Source organism: Neovison vison, chromosome 1, assembly GCF_020171115.1.
Source record: "Neovison vison isolate M4711 chromosome 1, ASM_NN_V1, whole genome shotgun sequence".
Lineage (NCBI taxonomy): Eukaryota > Metazoa > Chordata > Mammalia > Carnivora > Mustelidae > Neogale > Neogale vison.
The window spans coordinates 233,411,595-233,437,253 of record NC_058091.1 but is presented as its reverse complement, the minus strand read 5'-3'; the positions used below and the strand labels follow the sequence as shown (position 1 = coordinate 233,437,253).

Genomic DNA, 25,659 nt, shown 5'->3' with positions numbered 1-25,659 from the left:
ATTTTATTCTTTTTCTCCTTCTGCATGGTTATGCCCCATGCTTCAGCTTCTGCATGTAGTTTCCACTTAGCAGCAGCACAGAGAAAGTGTCTTGTCAGTGTCATGCTGCATCTGCCTTTCACTGGTATCTAAGCAACAGCAGCATGGGTTTGATGTCCTGTGGGAAAATGTCCCACATGAGAACTTGTTATATATATGTAATGAAGGGGCTTCCTTCATTGAATTTAAACTCTCGAGTTTCCTTCAAATATTATCAGAGCTGGTTTGATAAAAAGGTAATTGATGCTATAATTTAGAATTAGTTATCAGTGGATTTGGCACCACTTCCCACAAAATGTCAAACAAAAAGAAATTCTACTCCATTCCTGGTCTTTTTCAATGGGAATAGCATTCTAAATTGTAGTGGTAAATTACTTCCCTGAATCCCAGTGGTAGCCGACATACCATGGCAGCTTTCCAACGTATGCTTGCTTATCCATTTTACAGGTGTAGCAATGATGCAAATAGTCAGCTGCCCGTATGTAAAGACAGTCGCTACCACCAAGACCGGTAATTTTTAAAACCATCTTAGTTTGTTTTGTCTGTAAGTTGGCATGGTAGTGAATGTTGTTGTTTATCCTTTTATTTATTTATTTTTGCCCAAGTGAGTGGATTTTTTTATATTTTTCTTTTTAATGAGCAGTATAAATGCAGTTGTCATATTTGGCCAACACTTAATTTTCCCAATTGCCTGTAGTATTAGCTTCTTTGGTTCACAAAAAACAAATAAGGTCAGATCACTTTATATCTTAATTTTTGTAATAAGTGTAAACAACTTCATTCTCATTTTCATTACATTTAATTTTATTTTTGGCGTGTTTTTAAGTTAAATATAAAAAAATCATTTCCATGTGTAAAGTGATGTGATTATGCTTGCATGCTAGTGGGTATATGTGTGTGAATATTTGTGTGCATAGTATAACTTTACATTTGAAGCTTATTGAAGATAGCTACCTAAAACTTAAATTCTGAAATAAGATATGAGGGTTTTTTTTTTCCCCAATTTGGATTCATATGTCCTTAATTATTTCTATAATGTCAGCTTATGTAGCTGTCTTATAAAAAATAATTATCTTGGCTTATCCTTTAAAAAATGAGAAGAAATTGCCTTTTTTTTTTTTAAGGAAAAGACTAAACTGACAAAGAGTTAACAGGGACATCTGACTTAATCACTTAGTATATTAAAGTGCATTTGATAATGAACTCAGTCATTTACTTGAAAACTGAGAATTTTAGGTACCTTAGAACTAAAAAATAATTTTGGTACCTTAGAACTAAAAAATAATTTTGCCTCAGAAATATGCTCACTAAATATGTCTGTTGTCTTGATTTCATTAGAATTTGAGAAATTCTTTATAAAATTATATCTTTCTTCACACATACAGAATGTGTCATGATTTTTATAATTGTTAGGACTTCATCATTACTTCAATCCAAATTTTTGGCTGTTCTTAAGGTACTTCATGGGTTGAATTTCTGAATCTAATTGAATTTAGATCTTAGAACTAAACCAGAGAAATAGTGTTAAGTAATTAAATCACATTTTATACGATTTGTTGTTTTGTTCCAACTGGCTCATTCATTTATTAATATTTAATAGAAAGATGTAGCTCATATTTTAAAGTTTCATTTTGCTTTACAATTTGATACTTGGACCTAACTTCGTATTATTCTTCTTTTAGGTGTGTTGCCAGGCATGGCCCCTCCTATCGTACCTATGATACATCCCCAGGTTGCTATTGCAGCTTCCCCTGCTACCTTAGCTGGAGCGACGGCAGTTTCTGAGTGGACTGAATATAAAACAGCGGATGGAAAGACCTATTACTATAATAATAGAACTTTAGAATCAACCTGGGAAAAACCCCAAGAGCTAAAGGAAAAAGGTATAGTTTTAATGACTTGTTGAGGCATAGTGAAAGCTATGATAATATAATAGAATGCTATTTGAAATTCTGAGTTACTTCCTTTTTAACACATTTGAAGGAATTACTCATCTTGTAGTTGTTGGATTATTTATTTCTACCAGATTGATAAATATGTATATATTTAAAAAGCCAGTTCCACTTACATGTTTGTCCTTGGTTTTTCCATCTGGAGAAATCTAATTATACATCTGTACACATACATATATGCTGTTAGGAATTTCATAATTATTCTCCTATGTAATTACTGAGACTGACAGTGCTCTCAGGAAGAGATGTCTGTGTTGCATGTGTTCTGAAGAAAGAAATGCAGGCCCTTGGAGTCTGAGATGGAGAAAATTCATACAGTTTTCTGTATCACAAGTTCCTGTTTCCAAGTATCTTAGTATCTTGTCCCTTTGAGCAAAACGAATCATTGCTACAAAGAATAACGAGAGAGACTTGAAAGACTGTGTCCCTCTACAGGCAGTGGTTCTTTTCTAGTGAAAGTGTTCTGATGGTAGAGCAAGTATTTAACTTGACAGGTACGTTACATTGAAATTGATGATAGAAAGAAGAACATTTTATTTTTGTGGTTAATAACTTCTAGTTAACGGAGTATCTTAATTACTTAGTCTCTCGAAGTTCTTGGAAAATTACACCTAAAACCATTGAGTGCCATTGTCTTAACTTTATAATAGAAAAATTAGAGGAGAAGATTAAAGAGCCAATTAAAGAACCTTCTGAAGAACCTCTGCCAATGGAGACGGAGGAGGAGGACCCTAAAGAAGAGCCAATAAAGGAGATAAAGGAGGTAAAGAGCAGTGGCCTGTTAACCTGGGAGCCAGCAGTAATTGTTGGGTGCAATAGACTTGTGATTGAACACCCATTTGATACAGTTGTAGATAATTGCTACAGTCTGATTTCTGAAATTTTAGAGTTCTTTGAACTTTGTAATTCAGTTTTTCCTTTGAAAGTTTCATTAACTTACTTCTTACAGTAAACCAAGGCCCCTGGAAAGAAAGGGCGTTGGACCAGGGCATTGACCCAGTCCCAGCCTTCTGATTTATAGACTGGCACATGGTAGAAATTATAAGTACAATTTTATATTTGGGGAATGTTTTATTTTATCTGTCTTCTCCTGGCATGGGATGATCTCTACACAGCACTAAAAGAGCTCTCCTTTTTGGAAGCTTCCTTTATTCAGTGAGGGACTAATGATAGGCATGTCTTATAAGTTAGGAAGTTAGCAGGAGAAAGAAATAATCTTAAAAGAGGAAGTCTCATCTAATTTTCTATCCTCAGTTCTCCATTTCTGTTCTAAGCAGATGGTTAGTGACTCTGTAAGTTAGGATCATCTGCTGTTGCTGGGGTCTGCTGTTGTAGAATTTGGCTCTGTCTAGGGAGCAAGGATTTAGAACTTTTCTTAGAAATTCCTACACAGGATCCTCACTATGTTAGTAACAGACCCTATGTTGGTTGCACTTTGAGGTATTCACAGTATAACTTGGATTTGTGTAAGATTCAGGTATGGTTTTGTGATACCTGAAATACCTAATTAAATGGGAGTAACATCATTTCCCATAGGAGCCCAAAGAGGAGGAGATGACTGAAGAAGAAAAGGCTGCCCAGAAGGCAAAGCCAGTAGCTACTACCCCTATTCCTGGTACTCCGTGGTATGTACTTGGCTCAATAAGTAAATGACTTAATTTGTTCTTGTTTGCTGAGTTATTGCCGTGGTTTATCATGTAGTAAGAAAAGGTGCTTTTAAAAAATACACACCAAGTAGACTTTTTTTATCTAAAGCATATTTTGGTTCTTATTTCTTGTATTTTGGGTGTTCAGACCTAAAACCCAATTGCTGCATTGTCTTAATCCTTTCACGGTACTGTCCATTAATGTTTATTGTACATAATTATAGACTTGAACTGCTGTGAGATCCTGAATCTCCTTTTTAGTGTTTAAGATTTTTAAAAATTAATTTTGTACATATTCCCGCATACATGATTATATTTTTAGAACTGTGTAAAATTGTCTTTTATTTAAGTGTACTTTTTCTTCTTTGGTTTGATTTTCCTTTTCTCTTTCTCCCTGTGTCAGTGCTCTCTCCTGTTCCTACTCCAGCCTGTTTAATCCATATATAATTCACACATTGCAGGGAGTTCTCCCTTATGTCTTGTAATCCCCTTCATTGTGTTTTCATTGCTTTTTCTTTTCTGTTTTTATTATTTAAAAAATAAATATGTTTGTTATGTGGAGAATCACAGTCTGAGTGTTGTTACATTCCTGTGGTACCGTTTCAGTCTTCTATTCCTGAATTTCCTGCAGAGCCCCTATCAGGTTCATGTGTGACCTTTTTGACAAGACTAGTTCACAAGTGGATGTTTGGCAGTGTCTGAAGACATTTTGGTTGTCATAACTTGGAAGGGATTGATAGCTTGTAGCATCTAGTTGTTAGAGGGCAGAGATGTTCCTAAACATCCTACCAGGTACAGGAGAGCTCCCTTCAGGAATTAGTTATTTGGCCCATAATGTCAGTGTGGAGGTTTTCACAATAATGAGTTGGTTTGACTATTAACAAATTCATGGATTTAAATACATTTTCTTTGCTTCTGTCTGTTATAGTTATTATCCTTACTAAAGTTCAGTTGTTGTATCTTGGGCTGGGTGAAGCCTCTTAAGGTTGACCCTGAGGTTTTGTGTTGCAACCCTGTCTTTGATACCTTCCTTGTTTTCTACTCTGACAAAGATGTTCTGGCTTTCTCATGTATTTCCTGTCTTGGATATAGATTCGTCCATTTTGCTTTTTGTGGGATGTGGCATTTATAGGATCTAGGGATAGTTGTTACTACTGAATAAGTCATTATCTTGAAGCCTCTTTGGTAGGTACAGATTGAAGATGCACACATTTAAAGATACATCATGAGTTCGTATCATTACTTGCAGTTCAGATTTACTATGAGGTTTTTACTGAACCTCATCATCTATTTTAATTCAACATCCCCTTTCCTGCTGAAAATCCTTTTCTGAGTGATATAAACGCAATTACTCATTTGCTTATCTCACACACAAGTCACAGAATTGTCGTACCAACACTGTCACTAACAGTGTGATACTGAAGACATTTTTTAACCTTTATTATCCTCCTCGCTCCCCACGTTACTTTTATGTTCAGGGTATGTCACTCCAGGCTGACTATAGTCAAATTACTGTGTTTTAAAGGCATTTAGAGTAAGTCTTCTGTATATTTTATTCCACCAACTTGATACATAGCCTCATTTTAAGAAATAATTAAGCAAAATATTTACCTGGATCCAAAATCGAAGTTATAGAAAGAGCCTATTTAAAGAATTTGTTCCTAGGTTGTGGTTCCTGAATTTGACTATTGTACATGAAAAGCTGATAACCACCTCCAAACCCCACTAGTCTGAAGCTTCATGGACCCTCATCAGTTTTCAGATTTGAGCCTGTCCCCAGATGAGTGGAATTTTCTTTTGGAATTTGTTTAATTATTGCTTTTCTTTATCTGTTTGTTTTTTCCTTTTCTGGAACATTTGTTACTTGCATGTCAAGTCTCTCTCTCTCTTTTTTTTTTTTTTAATTGCCCTCCAAATGTCTTTTTCTGTATACTTTATAGCTGTAGTTTTTGTGTCCTGCTTTCAGTTATTTTTTCATTGATCTGATATTATTAGAAAAGAATAATGTGAATCCATAAAAACATATAATATGAAAGAATTATTTGAAGGAAAAAATTAATTCCACTTGTCCCAAGCCTCGTTAATGAAAGTTTGGTTACATATGACTTCTGGACCCTTTGTTTTATGTACATGTATACAGAGTTGTACATGTGGTCTGCATGCATCTTAGAGTGTCTTAAAAACTGTATTCCTCAGTGGTTTTTACTAAAAATGTCTCAGAAATTTTGCTGTTTTTGTACATATAAATCTGTTTGTGATGGATAGCATAGTTTTCTGTAAATGCATAGTTTTTCTATAAATGGATGATGAGATGAGGTTGTCAACCTCCGCCCCGCATTAACAGAAATTGCTGTTTAGGACATCCTTGTACATAATTCTTTGTGAACATGTGCAAGTATTTCTGTTGGATTGATTCAAGTGAATCAATTCAATCAGGTGATACTGTTATTTAATATTTCAGTAGCTACTGGTAGGTTGACCTCAGAAAGGTTTTGACAGGGGTGCTGAACTATGCCAGTTAATATTCCAAGCAGTGGCCTCAGAGTACCAGTTTTCTCTCCCTCTTACCAGTGTGGCATAGTCTATTTAAATCTTTGGTAACCTGTTGAGAAAAAGATTCCTGTTAAATGTTTTCAGAATGCTGGTATAATTTGATATTTCATGTTCATTGGGGCTGTGGATTCTTCCCTTCACAGTTTTCCTCATCTTTTTTATGGTTTTGTCTTTCTCTTAATGATAGGAGAAACTTTTTTTTTTTTAAAGTTTTTCTTTTTTTTTTTTTTTTTTTTTTTTAATTCATTTGAGAGGGAGATAGAGAGCTTAGGGTGGTGGGGAGAGGCAGAAAGAGGGAGAAGGATGAGCAGACTCCTCTTGAGCATGGAGCCAGTTGGAGGGCTTGATCCCACAACCCTGATGAGCTGAGGTTAGACGCTTAACCTACCAAGCCACCCAGGTGCCCCAGAAGACTTTTATGCATGCTATTAACAATACCCTTTGATTTTTACATACATTAGACTTTCGCCCTATCTATTCATTTTTGTTTTGATGTCTTGTCATAACATAAATTTTGTATTTTTATGGGATCAAATGTATTGATCTTTCATTTATATCTTCTAGATTTAGGTATTTCTTAGGGGCTGTCCCCCACCCCCCATGCAACTATATGTTCCTAGTGCTTTTCAGTCCATCTGAATACATATAAGATAACTGCTTTAAATTATTTTCCAAGTTGTGGTCAGTGAAAAATGTATTGTCAGTAGAACTTTAATTCTTCAATTTTTTTTTAAAATGGGTGAATGCTAACTTTAAGCAAAACAAATTACTTAGAAGGCACCTGGCTGACTCATTCGGTGGAGCATATGACTTTAGATCTCGGGATTGTAAGTCTCTACACCAAACAGCCCCATGTTTGGTGTAGAGATTACTTAGAAAAAAGAAGAAAGAAGACCCAACAAATTTCTTAGTGAAGCAGGCTATGCCACTTCATTTGGATAATCAGATTTTTATTACTCTTTCTTCATATCTTCAAATTTCTTTTTTTTTTTTTTTTTTAAGATTTTATTTATTTATTTGAGAGAGATACAGTGAGAGCATGAGAGGGGAGAAGGTCAGAGGGAGAAGCAGACTCCCCTTGGAGCTGGGAGCCCGATCCTGAGACTCCAGGATCAAGACCTGAGCCTAAGGCAGTTGTTTAACCAACTGAGCCACCCAGGCACCCCAAATTTCTTGAAGTAACTGTTTCTTTACGGTTAAGAAGCTAAATGCAAAAGATGAAGCTTCATATTTTCTGTACCAATATTGGGATTTTTATTTTCCTGGCATATCACAGCATTTGTTTGACTCTTTAAAGAGAGATCAAAATTAGAAGCATTTTTTATTCCTTAGATCAATAAACTTTGGTTTCTGGTCCAAGAGAGCTTTTAATGTTTTGACAAAAGTTTTTAAAGATTATGGACTGGGATGCCTGCTGGCTTAGCCGGTTAAGCGTCTGCCTTCAGTTTAGGTCATGATCCTGGGATCTTGGGATTGAGTCTTATATTGGGCTCCCAGCTCAGCAGGGAGCCTGCTTCTCCCTCTGCTTGTGGTCTCTCTGACAAATAAATAAAATCTTAAAAAAAAAATAAAGGTTATGGAATAATTATATTTTTTCCCATTGCTTACTGAGATTGCATTCTACAGCTTTAGCTTGCATTTAGTTTTATGGTGTCTTGCAGCGTGCCCAGTGAGAGTTGCTTGTATTTGCTGTGCTTTCTTTGCATATACTCTGTATTGGGTTTTAACTTAGGAAAAGTGATCTTTCAAGTTTTGCTCACTTTCGCATATACAGAGAGTGGCACAGGACCACTAATTAATTAGCTCTTGTGTTTCTGTAGGTTTTTGTTTTTGTTTCCAGAGGTTTTTGCTCCAGTATATTACTATGAAAAAGTTGAAACCTATAGAAACATTGGAAGAATGTTTCTAGAACTGTGAGCGCCATATATTGACTTAGCGTCTACAAGTAACATTTTATTCTATTTGCATTATTATTTATCATCTCTCAGTACATTATTTTTTTGATAGGTTAAAAGTTGCAGATATTAATTAGTACACTTCATCCCTAAACATTTTATCATGAGTACATGCATATTATTGGCACAGGGAATTTTTTTTTTTAATTTTATTTATTTATTAGAGCTTGGGAGAGGGCGAGCAAAGGGAATGGGACAAGCAGTCTCTGCTTAGCATGGAGCCCGATGTAGGGCTCAATCTATGATGCATGAAATCATGAGACTGAACTGAAATCAGGAGTGAGATGCTCAGTGCACTGAGCCATCTAGGTGCCCCAGCACAGGGCAGTTCTTTGGTACAAGAATTCTTTGTCTGTGATTTTTGTTTTCTGAAATGTTCTGACAGTGTCTCACTCCACATTTATTGTTAGTACTGATGAAGTACATTAGCACATTTTGGTGTTTTGAAGCCAGCACGAATTAGTAAAATAGCATCTCTATCTTAATAGTTACTGCTGTCAATAATTAGTGTTTAGAAACTAGCATAGAAAATTAAGGGTTTTTTTTCCCCACGTAAAGTTAAACATCTATCAAGGTGGCTTAAGTATCCCAGGATTGTTCCTTTTTTAGATTTTTGTAAGATTTTATTTTTAGTCTCTACTAGAAATAAACCTCACAACGCCAAGATCAAGAGTCACATGCTCTTCCGACTGAGCAAACCCTGTGCCCCCTCAGGATTATTCTGATGGAATGTGGTATATAACATGTTTCCCCCCACACCTGCTTTTATTTATTTATGTTTTTAAAGATTTACTTGTTTGAGAATGAGAGAGAGTGCATATGCATGGACATGAGCATAAGCAACAGCAGGGTGGGAGAGGGAGATTCCCAAGCAGACTGTGCTGAGTACAGAGCTGGACGTGGGGCTTGATCTCAATATCCTGAGATTAAGATCTGAGCTGAAACCAAGAGTTGGACACTTAACGGACTGTGCCACCCAGGGCCCCCACACTTCGTTTTAAAATTAACTGTAAGGAGAGGTGAAAAGTAGAAGTGTTTGTTTTTTTGTTGGATTCCATGACAAATGCCTCTAGTCCCATTTCCACAAACGATTTGGATTTAGTAGTACATTATACATGTTCTCACTTTTTAAAAAAGATTTTCTTTTCAAGTAATATCTACAAACAGCGTGGGGCTCAAATTTAGAAACCCGGGATCAAGAGTTGCATGCTTTTCTGATTGAGTCAGCCAGGAGGCCCCATTTTCTTATTTGTGTGTGTGTGTGTGTGTGTGTGTATGTGTGTGTTATTTAAATAAACTTGAAGTACAAGGAGCTGAAATATTTAAAGTTCATTTCCACAATCAAAATAAATATTTCTAATAACCCTGGAAGTTTTCTTGTGTTCCATTGTTATCCCTCCCTCTTCTAATCCCATCCCTAAGGAGGCTTCTGCTTTTATTTAAGATTACTTTGTATTTTCTAGAATGTTATGTCAGGAATCATATATACTTTTTTTGTCTAGCTGTTTCTTAAAAATCCAACAAGTGTGTTGAGATGATTCACATCCCATACAGTTCACTCATTAGAATTGTACAACTTCATGACTTTTGTATTCACAGAGTTGTGAATGTGCAGCCATTACCGTATTCGATTTTCGAACATTTCATTCCCATCCCCCCTCCCCACCCCTCCAGTCCCCGGACGTAACGGATGTTGTTTTACTTTGTTCTTGCCTCTATGGTTTCTGGTAAGAAACCCATGGTCCAATGTTTTCCTGTTTGTAGTGTGACATATTTTAGAAACTGGCATAGAAAATTTAGGATAGGTTTTTTCCCAAGTAAAGTTAAACATCTACATAAGTGACATTTATGTAAGGCATTTTGCTGTAGTCCCTTAGGTTTCCTGAAAGCCTATTGATTCTTTTTTTCCTCTCTTTATTCTTTAGGTGGGATAATTACTGATGTACTTCGTAGTTCACCGATCATTCCATCATCTCTCTTCTGTTTTTGAGCCAGTCCAAAGAATTACTTTCAGTTTATTTTTTTTCCTAATGTTTTAATTTTAATGTATGATACTGTTTCAGGTGTACAGTACAGTGATACAGCACTTCATACGTTACCAGTGTTCATGACAGGTGTCCTTAATCCCGATCCCCCTACCCACCTCCCCTCTGGTAACCATCAGTTTGCTCTCTCTAGTTAAGAGTTTGTTTCTTGGCTTGTCTCTTTTTTTCCCTTTGCTTCAGTTGTGTGTTTTTCATCTCTAAAGTTTGTGGTTTTGATTTTTTACAGTTTGTTTCTCTAATGAGAACAGTGTTTTCATTTGTTTCAAGTTTTCTTTTTTTCATCTCATGAACTCTAGTTATAATTGTTGCTTTAAAGTCTTTGATTATCTCAACAATAGAGGTTTTGTCTGTTATTTTCAACATCTAGATCAACTTGGCTTGGCAGCTGTTGATGAACTTATAATTATCTGGCCACAAGTACCTGGTTTCTATTGGGAGTTTTCACTGGCTGTACTGCCACTGCCGTGCTACTGTGTGACTGGGGGCCCTTAGGGTAGAGGTGTGAGGGAGGAAAAATGGGAAATTTATACTGCTGTAAATATTGACTTTCTTCCATACTTAACATTTATTTTTTAAAAACTGTACACAGTCCTTAACATTCTTGTTTTTTCTATTTTGTTTGAATTTCTTGTAATGAACAGGAACAGTGAGCTCTAGTGGGCTCTGGTGTCATAGTGCAATCAATATTTCTTATTTTTATACCAGATATAATAAGATATTAAAGACTTCATAGCAGGTTGCATTTGAGTATGTAAAATTCTGATTTGATAAGAAATACTAAGAAGTATTACATAATAGGTATGGTGCTGTGGTCTGTTCTTTAGTTTTAGAACTGTTTAATAGCATTCTTATTTGTTGCCATTGAATTCATCCTTTGTGATAGGTTAAAATGTAACACTCCGATTGAGCCAACTACACCAAGTTCTTGAGCACTCTAACCACTGATTATGAATTTGCTTTTCTTGGTTTTCTCAGTTAAAATGTTGAACTGCTGTTCCAACCTTAGGCACTCCGCTCTCTCCTCTAGAAATTGTATTCGGCTCTGTAACTATTAAGTACCAAGGTGTCCTCACCACCCCTCCACCTCTCCTTTAGGCAGAATGACAGTAAAAGACTTACTTACCAAATATGTTCCATAACAGAAGAAACTGATATTTGAATCAATTCGTAGGTGTGTCGTTTGGACTGGTGATGAGCGGGTCTTCTTTTATAATCCTACCACCCGTCTTTCTATGTGGGACCGACCTGATGATCTGATTGGAAGGGCAGATGTTGACAAAATTATTCAGGAGCCTCCTCATAAAAAAGGAATGGAAGAAGTGAAGAAACTAAGTAAGTTTTAAATTAGGAATTTATCCTCTAATTTTGTCATTCTTTTAATACTTTTACAGAAAATATGAGGCCATTTAGGAAAACTTGCTGTTTCTAAGGAATATAAGAAATTTGAGAATGGGAAATAGACCACTATCCTAGTTTGAGTTTGCTAGTAGAGATATTAAAAATTAGAGAGTGTGAATAATTAGTTTTTTGTAAAATATTTATATGTGTTTTTTTTAACTCATTGTCCTTATCAAGATTTTTAGTCCAAGTTATGTTGGTTCTGCTTCAGGTTTTCTCTTTGCTTACTAATAATATTAAAACACTCTTCAGTGAGCCTCTTAACACTTTTTATAACTAGTAATAAATTTTTTGAAATAATCAGAACTCTACAGAGTATTTTAAAATATTGTTTACTACTTTTGTAAAAGAAAATTTTATAAAATTATAAAAGCTTACTCTTAAATATTTATTTATGTTAGAGACAGTGTGTACAGTGTGTGGGGGGTGATGGTGGGAGGGGCAAAGAGAGAGAGAGGAATCCTAAGCAATCTCCCCAATGAGTGCAGAGCCCAACACAGGGCTCTGTCGCATGACTTGAACTGAAATCAAGAATTGGATGCTTAACTGACTATGCCACCTAGTCACCCCCAAAGCTTACTCTTTTCAAGTAAATGAAATTTAGGGAATAAAAGCCTTAATCCTGACAGTATAGTGACAAACCTTATTAAGAGATTATCTTTTAAGGTACCTTGCGTTAAGATAGCATTTCAGTAGATATAATGAAAATAGATATATATATATTTTTTAATTTCGTTCTTTTTTTTTTTGATTTTGATTTATTTATTTGATAGAGAGAGATCACAAGTAGGCAGAGAGGCAGGCAGAGAGAGAGGGGGAAGCAGGCTCCCTGCTGAGCAGAGAGCCCGATGCGGGGCTCGATCCCAGGACCCTGAGATCATGACCTGAGCTGAAGGCAGAGGCTTAAACCACTGAGCCACCCAGGCGCCCCGAAAATAGATATTTTTACGTAATTTTTTTTTTTTTTTTTTACGTAATTTTTATTGCATATTTTATATTGGTATTTTGCCCTCATATTGACATGATTATGTTTTTATAGAATCCCTTATGTGCTGTAGAAGCATGAATGAATCACCTGATTCTTCCAATGAAATCAATCCAAATATATGTCATTTATAATAATTGAGAAACCTTTATAGGTTGTATATATATATATGGTGCTACACTTTTTACTTGCAAGTCATTTCCAAATCATTGAAACTTTGCCTGCTAGTGGTAAAGTTACTAGGTACCACTTTTTCCCTTTAGCAATGTTTGTTTTATAGCTGTAATACTGATGATACTTTATAATCCTAGTGTCGAATTATGCCAAGGAGATACGAGATTTGCTTTTGTTTTTATGACTCTTTTCAAATATTCAGTACAGTTATTTGATAAATGCATGCACGTCTCATGAATAAACATTTCAAAGTGATTTAGAAATTGAAAGGGAAGATTAATTTAGGAAGTATAGAATTATTTAATGTTTTATAAAGGAGAGAGGATTATGGGATGGGTATTTTATGTAAACAGTAACTTTTTTTTTTTTTAAAGATTTTATTTATTTATTTGACAGAGATCACAAATAAGCAGAGAGGCAGGCAGAGAGAGAGTGGGGGAAGCAGGCTCCCCACTGAGCAGAGAGCCTGACATGGGGCTCAATCCCAGAACCCTGAGATCATGACCCGAGCTGAAGGCAGAGGCTTAACCCACTGAGCCACCCAGGCGCCCCTAAACAGTAACTTTTTAAAAGAGAATATTGTGTAATATGTGCATGTAACTATTCATAATAATATTTGATATGTTTTTGCAGGACATCCAACCCCCACAATGCTGTCCATCCAAAAATGGCAGTTTTCTATGAGTGCAAGTGAGTAAACTATGGATTCTAACTACTGGGTTGTTTTGTTTTGTTTTGTTTTGAAGATTTTATTTTTTTATTTGGGGGAGAGAGAGATAGGACAGAAATAGCATGATGGGGAGGAGAGGGAGAAGCAGGCTCCCTGCTGACCAGGGAGCCCATTGTGGGGGTCCATCCCAGGACTCTGGGATGGTGACCTGAGCTGAAGGCAGACACTTAACTGACTGAGCCACCCAGGTGCTCCTGTAGCTACTTTTTAATACTATTAAAGCAAGTGTTCTGGTAGTGGCTAGAAGAGGGATTCAGACTTAAATGTTTTAATTCTTACTTGTTGAATTTTATTCTGACAAGTTTTAATTAAATTTGATCTTATAGTTAAAGAAGAACAAGAATTAATGGAAGAACTTAATGAAGATGAACCTATTAAAGCCAAAAAACGGAAGTAAGTAATAATTATAGTTCACGTAATTCAGGTAGATAATACCTTTTTAAAAGTTGATTAGATCCCAGTCAGTTTGTGGTTGGGACAGGTAATGGGTATGTTAGGAGACAGAAGTCATGATTGCTCTCTAAAGCCTGGTATTAGAAAGCTTTGCTTTAGAATGAAGACATGGTATCCCTTCTATTGCTAGATGTGCAGAATACATGATTACTTAAATTATGTATTATAAATCCAAGTAACATTTTGGGAATTAGATGATAAATTATTTTCAGACATTCATTAAGCCTGAATTTTATTACAAATTTCCTCCTCTATGTAGACCCCAACAGATACCATTCTAGAAATTTCATAAATACACGCAGACTTCTCTTTTTATGTACTTGTCACTCAGCTAGTTCTTGAGTCTGTGTCTTACTACCTGGTGAAGAGGGAACCTGTGAGCTTAGAAAATTTGGGAGAAAGAGATTGCCATAAGCAGGAGCATTAGGTTGGCCAGCGCTTTTCAGTTGGGTAAAATATGAATGTTTCTAATTGTGGGGGATGGAAGGCTGGGGTAGAGGGTATCTGTGTCTGGGTGGGGGAGGAATGGGACCATTATTTAGCAGCAAAAAGGAAAGTTTGAATACATTATTAGGAACTGGATGAACCGTAGTCCTTATCTAAAAAGGACAGATTGAATGCAGCCACGTTATGGCAAAGAAATCACTAAGACAACCTCCCGGAAGGGTGGTTCTTTTTAAAAAAATTGTTAGGAACATCGTTAAAGACGTTAAGATATTAAAGAGAGTCACTCATAATCAACCAAAGTAACATAGCTGTTTTCATTTTTGCAGTTGATTTTTTTAGTTCTTGACCAAATATGTAGATATTTTTCTTAGTTGTAATCAACCGAGTTTGTGTTTTTTAAAAAAAATGTAGAATAAGACATTTGTTTTCTTAATTGTAAATGACTGTATTCATTCTGTTTATATAACCATAATTTTGGATGTTCCTACAATGTTAAACTTTTAGGTTGTTTTTAATTGTTTGTTCTTATAGACAACTCTGTAAGGTTTTTAACTGCTTTTATCAGGAGAATGTCAAAGAAGTCCTTTATGTGGATTGCCCGAGCTTCTCTATTTAGGTACAAAGTTAAAAGCCTATTTTTCCTGGCTTAGTTTTTCTTTATTTCTTTTATTGAGATAGATAGTAATAGTTTGTATTGTGACGTTTCCATTTAGTGTAATTCTATAAAGGTTATTTGTTTTCATTAGTTATATTCTTGGATGTCTTTTAACTATTTAAATAGTTCTTAAATAAATTATTATAAGAGGGTATATTGTTTGGCAAATTACTTTTACCTGTTTGTTTTGTGCATATCTTAGGTCACAGACTATCTCGCTAAGTTCCTGCAGGTCACGGACTGTGTCTTCTATTTCTTTTGATTTATTCCCTAAGTTGCTAATTACCTCTCAGTTAACATGTATTTGTGGGTTAGCCTTAGTTCCATTTAACTCTGCGGGGCTACCTTCACTTCCCTGTATAGCATGCTTTTGAAATTGTTGATGTTTTGTTTTCCTGATTCCCTTAAGTTTGTTTAGGCAATATGAACCAATTTTATTTTTATATCTAGCAGATCTTATTTAAGAAGGAAGATCTGCTAAAATATACCCGAGTATTACTAACTTACTTACTGTTATGGATTATTCACATGAACTGGCCTTCTTCGTAGTGCAGATGTTTGAGAGGTGACTCGATTTCATGTTTACAGTCTCACTTGAGTGAGAGCAACAGCAGCAGGGTTGTCCTTAGCCCTGAGGTGCATTTTTGGAGGAGAAAGAAGTAGTTTAGTCATTGGTGAACAGTTCTAATTCCATCTAACTACTCCTGGGCCTATGTTGCTCTCTGGGACCTGTCCTTCAACTTAAATCTCAACTTACCACCCAGAAAGTGAGTAAAAAAGATGTCAGGTAGGTAAGGTATATATCTCACATATCCACTTGGCCAAGTTTACAGATATTTTCATTTTATTTTCAAAATAAATATTTGAGATTACTAAGACTTATACCAATTTTTATTAGAGTAAGTAATATTTTATGCAAAAAAATAAAGAAATATTTTATGCATCTGTAATATAAAACATTTTGGAAAATACTATTTTTCCTGTATCATTTCAAGAACTAAAAATTATATTTTGTGCTGTTTGTTTCTAACCACATAGAATTTTACTGCAATGTTAGTTTTTTGTTTTTGTTTTTGAAAGTAAGGTAGTTCATTCTGTGTATCAGGGAGAGACAGCACAACAATATAGCCATTGTAACATCATTAGAAGCTCATTGTAACTTTATTATTATCATTACAATGAAAGTTGCTTATCCCTTAGAGTTCATTTGAAACCCTCAATATAATTTTTTTGCCAAAAATATGCTGCTCAGTAGTGAGTCTTGAATATTCCATTGTTGTAAAGATTTTAGTAAGATTCCTTATTAATATTTTGTCAGTTGATGCCTTATATTTTATTTTTTATAGGAGAGACGATAATAAAGACATTGATTCAGAGAAAGAAGCTGCGATGGAAGCTGAAATTAAAGCTGCCCGAGAAAGGGCCATTGTCCCTCTGGAGGCCCGAATGAAGCAGTTCAAGGACATGCTGCTAGAGAGAGGGGTCAGAAAACAATCTTTGGGGGAGATATTTCTGTTTTGTATAAGTAATATAAATATGTCTTGCTAAAAGGTCAAATCTAAGGTTAGTGCTCATGTTGTGGGGGGGGGATAAGGGAAGCTGTCAAATGACTGTACTCTCTCAAACAGCCTTTTTCTTGGCTCATCCTATCATGTTTGAACTAAATGCCATTTTATTGTCCTTTTAAATACAAATAACATTTAACATTTATTGGGTCATTACATTTTGGTGAGTAATATGAGTATTAACAGAGTATTAACATTACAGAATGGCAGACTACGTGGGATAGGTAAGGTATATATGATTCTTTAATACTTCCAGAATGGTTTTGGTTAAAGGAGAACTGCTACTTTATGATAATATTAATAAAGTTAATTGAGAGGGTGTTTCATCCTTTTGGTTATATTCACATACTCATTTGAATAAGTATAATTGTTCAATTTAAAATCACAACATTGTTCACAAGATTGGAGCAAGCATAGGAAATCAAAATGCATATCTTCAAGGCTTTTTCTGATGTACTGATTTTTAAAATGTCACACAGTAGTGGTTATTTTAATGACTAATTAAGTGTGTGTTACTTCTGTATAGTATAGAAATGTTCAGAGCCAATTAGTGTGGAAATTTGCTGTTGCTAGCCTCCCACTGCTTGTCATTTATTAGTGATGGAAACTTCAGTACGGTTTTTATTATGTCTCCTTTTTAAGCAGATGTCCTGTAGATTTCAAGGAAAATTATATGACCTTTATGTATTTAGAGCCAACTTAATTATGAGGCAATACATTTTTATTTTAAAGGTGTCTGCTTTTTCAACATGGGAGAAGGAGTTGCACAAGATAGTTTTTGATCCTCGGTACTTACTTCTCAATCCTAAAGAGAGAAAACAGGTAAAAGGAAAATAACATTATTTAAGAAGTGTATATCCCTTAGCAGCATTATTTTTAAAGTGTAAGGAATAAAATACCATCCTTTTTTCCCCCTGTAACAAAGTGCGCTTTTTTTTTTAAGATTTTATTTATTTATTTGACAGAGATCTCAAGTAGGCAGAGAGAGAGAGGAGGAGGAAGCAGGCTTCCTGCTGAGCAGAAGCCTGATGTGGGGCTCGATCCCACGACCTTGGAATCATGACCTGAGCCAAAGGCAGAGGCTTTAACCCACTGAGCCACCCAGGCACCCCCAGAGTGCTTTAAAAACATAGTCTTAAATCTTAGAACACTGTTATCATCTATACGGACATTTCTTTTTTTTCTTTTTTTTAAAAAATTTATTTATTTATTTATTTATGTATTTGATAGAGAGGGATCACAAGTAGGCAGAAGGCAGGCAGAGAGAGGGGGAAGCAGGCTCCCCGCTGAGCAGAGAGCCCGATGTGGGGCTCTATCCCAGAACCCTGAGATCATGACCCGAGCTGAATGCAGAGGCTTAAACCACTGAGCCACCCAGGCGCCCCTATACGGACATTTCTGCCTCAGAAACAGACTTGGTTAGTTTTGCCTTTATTGTAGACGTCACTGTTGATTCATGCTCATTTTCTCTTTATGTCTCATATACACTGAGGTTATATCTAAAATTTTCAAAATGCATTTCATTGTACTCATTAATTTACTTTTTCCTGGGCAAATGATGTAGATTTAGAGTAGAAAAGAAAAGTACCAAAGAATTGAAAGGAAAAAGAAACACCTACAATCGTTCCCAACAGATGGGATCAGGATTGGGTACTGGTGTTATAACTTTCCTGTTAGTGCCAATATATGTTTGAATGTGTGTGTGTATTGTAGGTAGGCAACACTCAAAAGACATGTTTATGTTTCATTTGCACATCCTACATTTAAGTGGCATCTTTTAAATTTTTTTTCTTATACACTAAAAGAATTGATGGACACTTGAGAGTCTCTGCTGAACTAGAGTTAAAATGGATTAGAGTTGCCTGTTTATTGGGTTTCCCTTGATTCCCATGATGACGCAGTGATACATATCTCACAATGATTGCTTCTTCCTCTAAAGCATTGCACACTTGCAACTTACATAGTTTCTGAATTACCTGGACCACCCTGACACTGATCTCTTTAGAATGGTGAGTATGTTGAACCACTTGCTATAGGGCCATTGAGCTACAGGATTTCATTTGGTAGTCTGTCCTTTATACTGACAATTTAGCAGTTGGAATAATTCTCTACACTGTGCCATTTATGCATGTAGGTCTCGTCATAAACTTATGAAGAGAGGACATTTAACAGTGTGCCAGACATGTATTTTAGTATGTGTAATAGAAAAGCATGACTTTCAGATATATTTGCATCTGCATTTCAAGCATAGTAGGGTTTTTTGTTTTTGTTTTAAACTGTGTGATGGTTTCATTCTCACATGAGTTGATGGCCCTATCAAAAAGTACAAATCAGCCTTGATTCTTTACTTTTCCCCATTGCACATTTCAAGTCTGTCTGTAAAATCTACCTCTAAAAGCTTGTAAATACAACTTCTTAGTCACCATTTCCCCCACTGCCACTGTGTTTCAAGGCACTGTGACCATTTCTCAGCACCTGTGTAGCCTCTGACTGATCTGTTTGCTTCCTTCCATTCTTGCTTTTTCTGTAGTCAGATTCTTCTTCCACCTAGCAGCCACACTCATTTAAAGTTTAACTGACAGATTAAGGCATTGTTACTATTCCTTTGCTTAAAAAATGTCCAGTGCTTCCCATTTCATTTAGGATAAAATTGAAATTCTTTAATCGCAGCTTGTAAGATTCTGCTTATACTCTTTAACTACATATTCTTGAAGCTCTTTTCTTAGATCCATTCATTCTGGCCACACTTCCTTTGTTACTCCTTGAACAAGTTAGGCACATTCTGATACTTGCTCTTTTCTCTGCCTGGAATGATTTTCCCTCAGATATCTGTATATGCTCTATCATTTTATTCAGGTGCATGTGCAAGTGCCTTTGGATCATTGTATCTCTTTGCCTTCTTTCCTTTATAGCACTCCTAGCTCTGATTATCTAAAATTAGCTTATATTCTGTCTCCTACTGTAGAATATAAATTCTGAGTGCTGGAACTTTGTTTTGTTCATTGCTATATGTGTAATGCCTGCAACAGTGCTTAACCTGCATATCTCTGGAGGTCTACTTAAAAATTTTTTTGACTTTCTCTTCATTATGAGTGTTAACAGTTTTTTACTGAGTTAAATTACAAGTATATATTGAGAGCTAAAATTCTGTCCCAATTTAGGAGGCATTTTGTAAGGTGATGCTTTTATCTCCTGTTAAGAGTAATAGTTAAAAAGAGGAAAACTGTCAAGTATTATTTTATTTAAATAAAAACTGTACTTAATTTGAGTAGAATTCTTAACAACTGGAGTGTAAGAAATGAAAGGATAAGCTGACATTTGGCATTAATCCATGTACTTTTTCAGTACTTAGTTTTATTTTTTGCATAAGAGTATAAAGTCAAGGAGAAATCAATTAAGTGCTAGTTACATATGTGCACTTTGTAACTTTATTTTTGAAATTCGTGTTTTGATTTTTTTTTTTAAAGATTTTTATTTTATTTATTTATTATTTGACAGAGGTTACAAGTAGGCAGAGTCAGGCAGAGAGAGAGAAGGAAGCAGGCTCCCTGCTGAGCAGAGAGCCCGATGCGGGACTCGATCCCAGGACTCTGAGATCATGACCTGAGCCGAAGGCAGCGGCTTAACCCATTGAGCCACCAAGGCGCCCCTTTTTTTGATTTTTTATTTTAAAGATTTTATTTATTTGACAGACAGAGATCACAAGTAGGCAGAGAAGCAGGCAGATAGAGAGGAAGGGAAGCAGGCCCCCTGCTGAGCAGAGAGCCCGATGTGGGACTCTGTCCCAGGACCCTGAGATCATGACCTGAGCCGAAGGCAGCAGCTTAACCCACTGAGCCACCCAGGCGCCCCTTGATTATTTTTTTTTTTTAAGATTTTATTTATTTATTTGGCAGACAGAGATCACAAGCAGGCAGAGAGGCAGGCAGAGAGAGAGGAGGAAGCAGGCTCCCCGCCAAGCAGAGAGCCTGGCCAAGCAGAGAGCCTGATGCGGGGCTCAATCCCAGGACCCTGAGATCATGACCTGAGCTGAAGGCAGAGGCTTTAACCCACTGAGCCACCCAGGCGCCACTGTGTTTTGATTTTTAAAAAACTAAGAATTTCATTGATCGTCTCGTAATCCAAAAGTACATCTCTTTCACTCCTGTCCTTTTCTAGTTATCTGTAGTTTTATGTATATCTTACCTCATTATAAAATAAGTATTTTATATAATTGTAACCATAAGTTTTAACTTGAGGTTTTCCTTATATAATCTTTTTTTAATAAAAGATCACTTAAGGAGTCAAATATTTTTGTTATATTTGTTTTTTGTTTTGACAAGTTTTAAAGTGAATAACATTTTTCAACAGAATCAGACCATGTCCATGCAGGATTTTAGGCTCTAATGTAGAGACTAGTTATGCCAACACTTTAAAATTATCTGTTACCAGGGGGGCGCCTGGGTGGCTCAGTGGGTTAACCCTCTGCCTTCGGCTCAGGTCACGATCTAAGGGTCCTGGGATCGAGTCCCGCATCGGGCTCTCTGCTCAGTGGAGAGCCTGCTTCCCTTCCTCTCTCTCTACCTGCCTCTCTGTCTACTTGTGATCTATGTCTGTCAAATAAATAAATAACATCTTTTTTTAAAAAATAAATAAATAAATAATAAAATAAAATTATCTGTTACCTTATTTCAAAAATAAACATTTATTGTAGTATGTGGTATTGAGAGCTTTTTAAGATTGATAATGTTATAATATGGTAAGGCATTATTACCAGGATAGTTACTGACTATCAACTGGCCGTCTTGGCCACTGTTTACTGAATCAGTATCAAATTATAAATTGAATTAAATTGAAGTGAGAATCAAATAATGGAGATCTTTTGAAAAGGAAAAACTATTCCTCTACAGATTGAATACTTGGACATCAAAAATGTGTGGGTATTTTTCCACATCGGTCAGTTCTCTGACAGTAGCTGGCTGACCTACCATTAAATTGAATTCTGACATTGTCTGCATGGAGTCAGGATCCAATCCCACAAATTAAGGGCTCAGTCCTGCAAGATCTGCCCTCTCCTCGAATGCCAGTCACCAGGAGTAGGTTCCCACGTTCTGTACCCTTTTGTTGAGTTTGGCCTTAAATCAAGGATTCCCATAGTAACCTCTTAAGGTTTAATAATTTGCTATAGTGGCTAATAGAACTCTGGAAAACACTTATGTTTAGTGGTTTATAAGAAAGGATATGATAAAGGATACAGTTGAACAGCAGATGATGTAGGTAGGGTGAGATCTGGAAGGGTCCTAGGTTTTGGAGTTTCTCTCTACAGAGTTGGGAGTGGGCCATTTTCCTGGGACATGGAAGTATTCACCAAGCTAATAGCTCTCTGAATCCCTTTGGTTACCATTTTCATGGAGGCAGCATGACATAGGCTGATTGACCTAAGTCACTGATCATTTATTAGACTCAGTTGCAGCCCTTGAAAGTTCCAAAGCTCTAATGACATGGTTGGTTCCACTGGTGATTCTCTGCCATCCTGTGGTTATCTGGAAACTTTCCAGAAATCACTTCACTCATGCTAGTTTAGGTATAGGTGAAAGGGCCTTGTTACGAATAACAGAATTGTTCTTTTCACCTTTATCTATATCAAAGCTACAAGGCAAGAGCCAGCTACAACATTAGGGGGTCTCTGTCGCTCTTATCATTTAGGAAATTATAAGGGTTTTAGGAACTCGGGCCAAGAGCCAGGATGAAGACCAAATACATTTTTTTTTTTCATTTTTTTAAAAATTCCAGTTAGTTAACATATGGTGTAATGTTAGTTTCTGGTACACAATCTAGGGATTCAGCACTTTCTTACAGTATCAGGTGCTTATTCCAACAAGTGCTTTCCTTAATCTCCCCGCCCCCTACCCCCTTGTAATCAGCTTGTTCTCTATAGTTAAGAGTTTGTTTCTTGGTTTGTCTCTCACTCTTTCTTCCCTTGGCTCATTTGTTTTGTTTCTTAAACTCCTCGTATAAGTAAAATCATACGGTATTTGCCTTTCTCTTAACTGCCTTATTTTGCTTAGCATAATACTCTACTCCATCTGTGTTGTTATAAATGGTAATATTTCATTCTTTATCAAATACATATATATAGAGTTTCTTACAATATTACACTCATACTTTTCACAAATTTATATTTGAAGAAAAATATACATACGGAAAAGTCTGAAAATCCTGTTTCACAAAGTGCATAAACAGTTATGCAAGACAGCTAAATCCTAGAGGTTTGTGTAGTATAGTGCTTGTAGCTAGTAGTATGGTATTGGATGCTTAACATTTTGCTAACATAAGATAAATCTTACGTTAAGTTTCTTAATATCACATTCAAAATAAGAATAAATTAAAAGGGCTGGAGGAATGTTTTGGAGGTGATAGATATGTTTTTGGCATAGACTGTGGTGGTTTCCTAGATGTATATTTATCTCCAAACTTACCAAGTTGTATACATTAAATGTGTATAGTTTTTTGAATGTCTATCATACTTCAATAAAGTGGTGTAAAAAATGCAAAGAAATGGACTATAACCACCACCAAGAAGCTGCTTTGGCTTAGTATAGCCCTTTAATTTGGATGGTTTTGATTATGCCTATAAAATTCAACTAGGAATTGTTTTTAAAAACTTATTAACTTTCATGGTGTTAATTACAACATTTTGTTCACAAGTTGATGTTGTAGGAAACTAAGCGCTTAAAATAGGAACATAAAGCTCAAGTGTATTGAGGCATGGCACAAATAATTAGGAGATACTTGGAAGCATAACAGAATTCCTAATTTTCTTTGAGAAGTTAATCTCAGCTCGTGATTCTTAACCTTGGTGTGGGATATCCCAGAGGAGGGGATGTGAAGTCTTCTTGAGCTTCTGAAAAGAAAGTTAACATAAATTCACTTGGGTTTTATTTCTGATTTACCACTTTTACAAATAAGAAAGTATATACCGGGCGCCTGGGTGGCTTAGTGGTTTAAGCCTCTGCCTTCGGCTCAGGTCATGATCTCAGGGTCCTGGGATTGAGCCCCACATCAGGCTCTCCGCTCAGTGGGGAGCCTGCTTCCCCCTCTCTCTCTGCCTGCCTTCTGCCTACTTGTGATCTCTGTCTATCAAATAAATAAATAAAAATCTTTAAAAAAAAAAAAAAAGAAAAGAAAAGAAAGTATATACCAAGGGGGTACCTGGGTGGCTCACTTGATTGGGGCCCTCCCCTCATCGTCTCAGTGGGAAGTCCACTTCCCCTCCTCCCCTCCCTTCCTGGTGCACTCTCTCTGAAATGGGTAAATTAAAAAAAAAGAGAGAGAGAGAGAGAGAGAGAGAACGTATGTACCAAGGAAGGAGAAGGGGGTTGAAAAGAGCTCTCTTTGCCATTTCTGTCACAATGCATATGCTTTCAGGATTTATTGCAGTGCTGTATTTAGAGGGTACTGAAAATGACCTACATGTGTAGCAAGAGACTGGTGAGATAATTGTAGGTATTTCTACACAGCTATTAAAGATTAGTAGATATATATGGCCTGACCTGGAAAGAAGTTTTTTTTTTTTTTAAAGATTATTTATTTGACAGACAGATCACAAGTAGGCAGAAAGGCAGGCAGAGAGAGAGGGGGAAGGGAAGCAGGCTCCCAGGACCCTGGGATCATGACCTTAGCCAAAGGCAGAGGCTTTAACCCACTGAGCCACCCAGGCACCCCTGGAAAGTTTTTTTTTTTTTAAGATTTTATTTATTTATTTGTCAGAGAGAGAGGGAGAGAGAGCGAGCACAGGCAGACAGAGAGGCAGGCAGAGGCAGAGGGAGAAGCAGGCTCCCTGCCGAGCAAGGAGCCCGATGTGGGACTAGATCGTGGGACTAGATCCCAGGACACAGGGATCATGACCTGAGCCGAAGGCAGCTGCTTAACCAACTGAGCCACCCAGGCGTTCCTGGAAAGAAGTTATTTTAAAGAAAATTTTTTTGTTTGACTTTTTCTGAAGATGTGCATGCACACATTTAAAGAGTGAAATAGTTCTATAAGATTACACTATGAAAAATAGTAGACTGCTGCCCCAGTTTTATCTTTCTGAAGACATTTCTTCCGGAGCCTTCTGACTTGATTCATTCTGGACTGGTTGCCCTCTATACCTGTTATATTGCTGTCATTTTTTAAGGATGATCATCCTGGGATTTACCTCATTTTTCTTTTTGGTGGTTGGGGGGAGTTTATGAATGGGGGTTCCACCTGTTTGCTCCATCATAAGTCTTTTCTTTCTTTCTTGGTTTACTCCCTTTTGACACATTTAACTCCTATAATAGCTTTTTGGGGAGAACATGCATCGGAAATAAATTTCTGAAGCCTGGCATGTTTGAAATTACCTTTGTTGTATGTCCTTAATTTGGAATTGTTTGACGGGTTAATATACTTGAAATTGGAAATCTTTTTCAGGATTTTGAAGATGTTGCTCTCTTTCTCGTTTTCATTGTTGTTTTTGAAGCCATATTTATTTGTTCCTTTCTTTATGGACGTATTTATTTTTCCTTTGTAGGCATGTAGAGTCTTTGTCTTAGTGTACAGAGTTCTGAAATCTCATGGTGATTATGTGCCTTGGTGGGAGGGGTCCATTGTGCTGGGTCCTTGGTGGCCCTTGTAGTATGTGAACTTGTATCTTTGAATTCTGGGAGATTTTCTTCTATTGCTTTTTTGATTTGTTTCCACCTGTTTATTTTTTCTTTATGGGACAGAGTATTTGCCCTTGTGGCCTTGTCCTTAAAGTTTCTTTTCTCTTTTCTATTTCTGCCTTTTTAAAAACAAAAAAACAAAAAACATTTTGGGTGACTTTCTTGTCTTTGTAGTCTGATCTTTTAATTTTTTCATTTCTTCTGTCATCCTTTAATTTCTAGGATTTCATTTTTTTTTCTTGTTTAATGGTTGTAGGATCTTAATTTTATGACATTGTTTAAACTTTTTTTTCTTTTAAGTTTTCATATTCCTGCATAGTTTCTATTTTGGTTTCTATTTTTCATGCTGTAGAGTTTCTTTAGATGTCTTTAAAGAGATGCTGACTTCTCATGATT

General features: G+C 36.2%; 1 protein-coding gene across 5 annotated transcripts in view; it reads left to right on the top strand.

Moving 5' to 3' along the window:
- The window catches only part of TCERG1 (transcription elongation regulator 1), a 63,531-nt gene that overhangs the window by 19,833 nt on the left and 18,039 nt on the right, over positions 1-25,659 (top strand). For 2 of the 5 annotated variants that reach the window (XR_006380954.1, XM_044225017.1), the window contains exons 6-15: positions 487-549; positions 1,722-1,922; positions 2,642-2,754; positions 3,528-3,616; positions 11,362-11,522; positions 13,381-13,437; positions 13,804-13,870; positions 14,943-14,993; positions 16,379-16,514; positions 17,330-17,419. Coding sequence is in view for 4 of the 5 variants with exons in the window: in XM_044225017.1 (XP_044080952.1) it covers positions 487-549; positions 1,722-1,922; positions 2,642-2,754; positions 3,528-3,616; positions 11,362-11,522; positions 13,381-13,437; positions 13,804-13,870; positions 14,943-14,993; positions 16,379-16,514; positions 17,330-17,419 (1,028 nt within the window). In the remaining variant the exon portion in view is untranslated. The remainder of the gene's footprint in view (positions 1-486; positions 550-1,721; positions 1,923-2,641; positions 2,755-3,527; positions 3,617-11,361; positions 11,523-13,380; positions 13,438-13,803; positions 13,871-14,942; positions 14,994-16,378; positions 16,515-17,329; positions 17,420-25,659) is intronic. The other 3 variants (XM_044225028.1, XM_044225024.1, XM_044225038.1) reach the window with 3 other exon arrangements.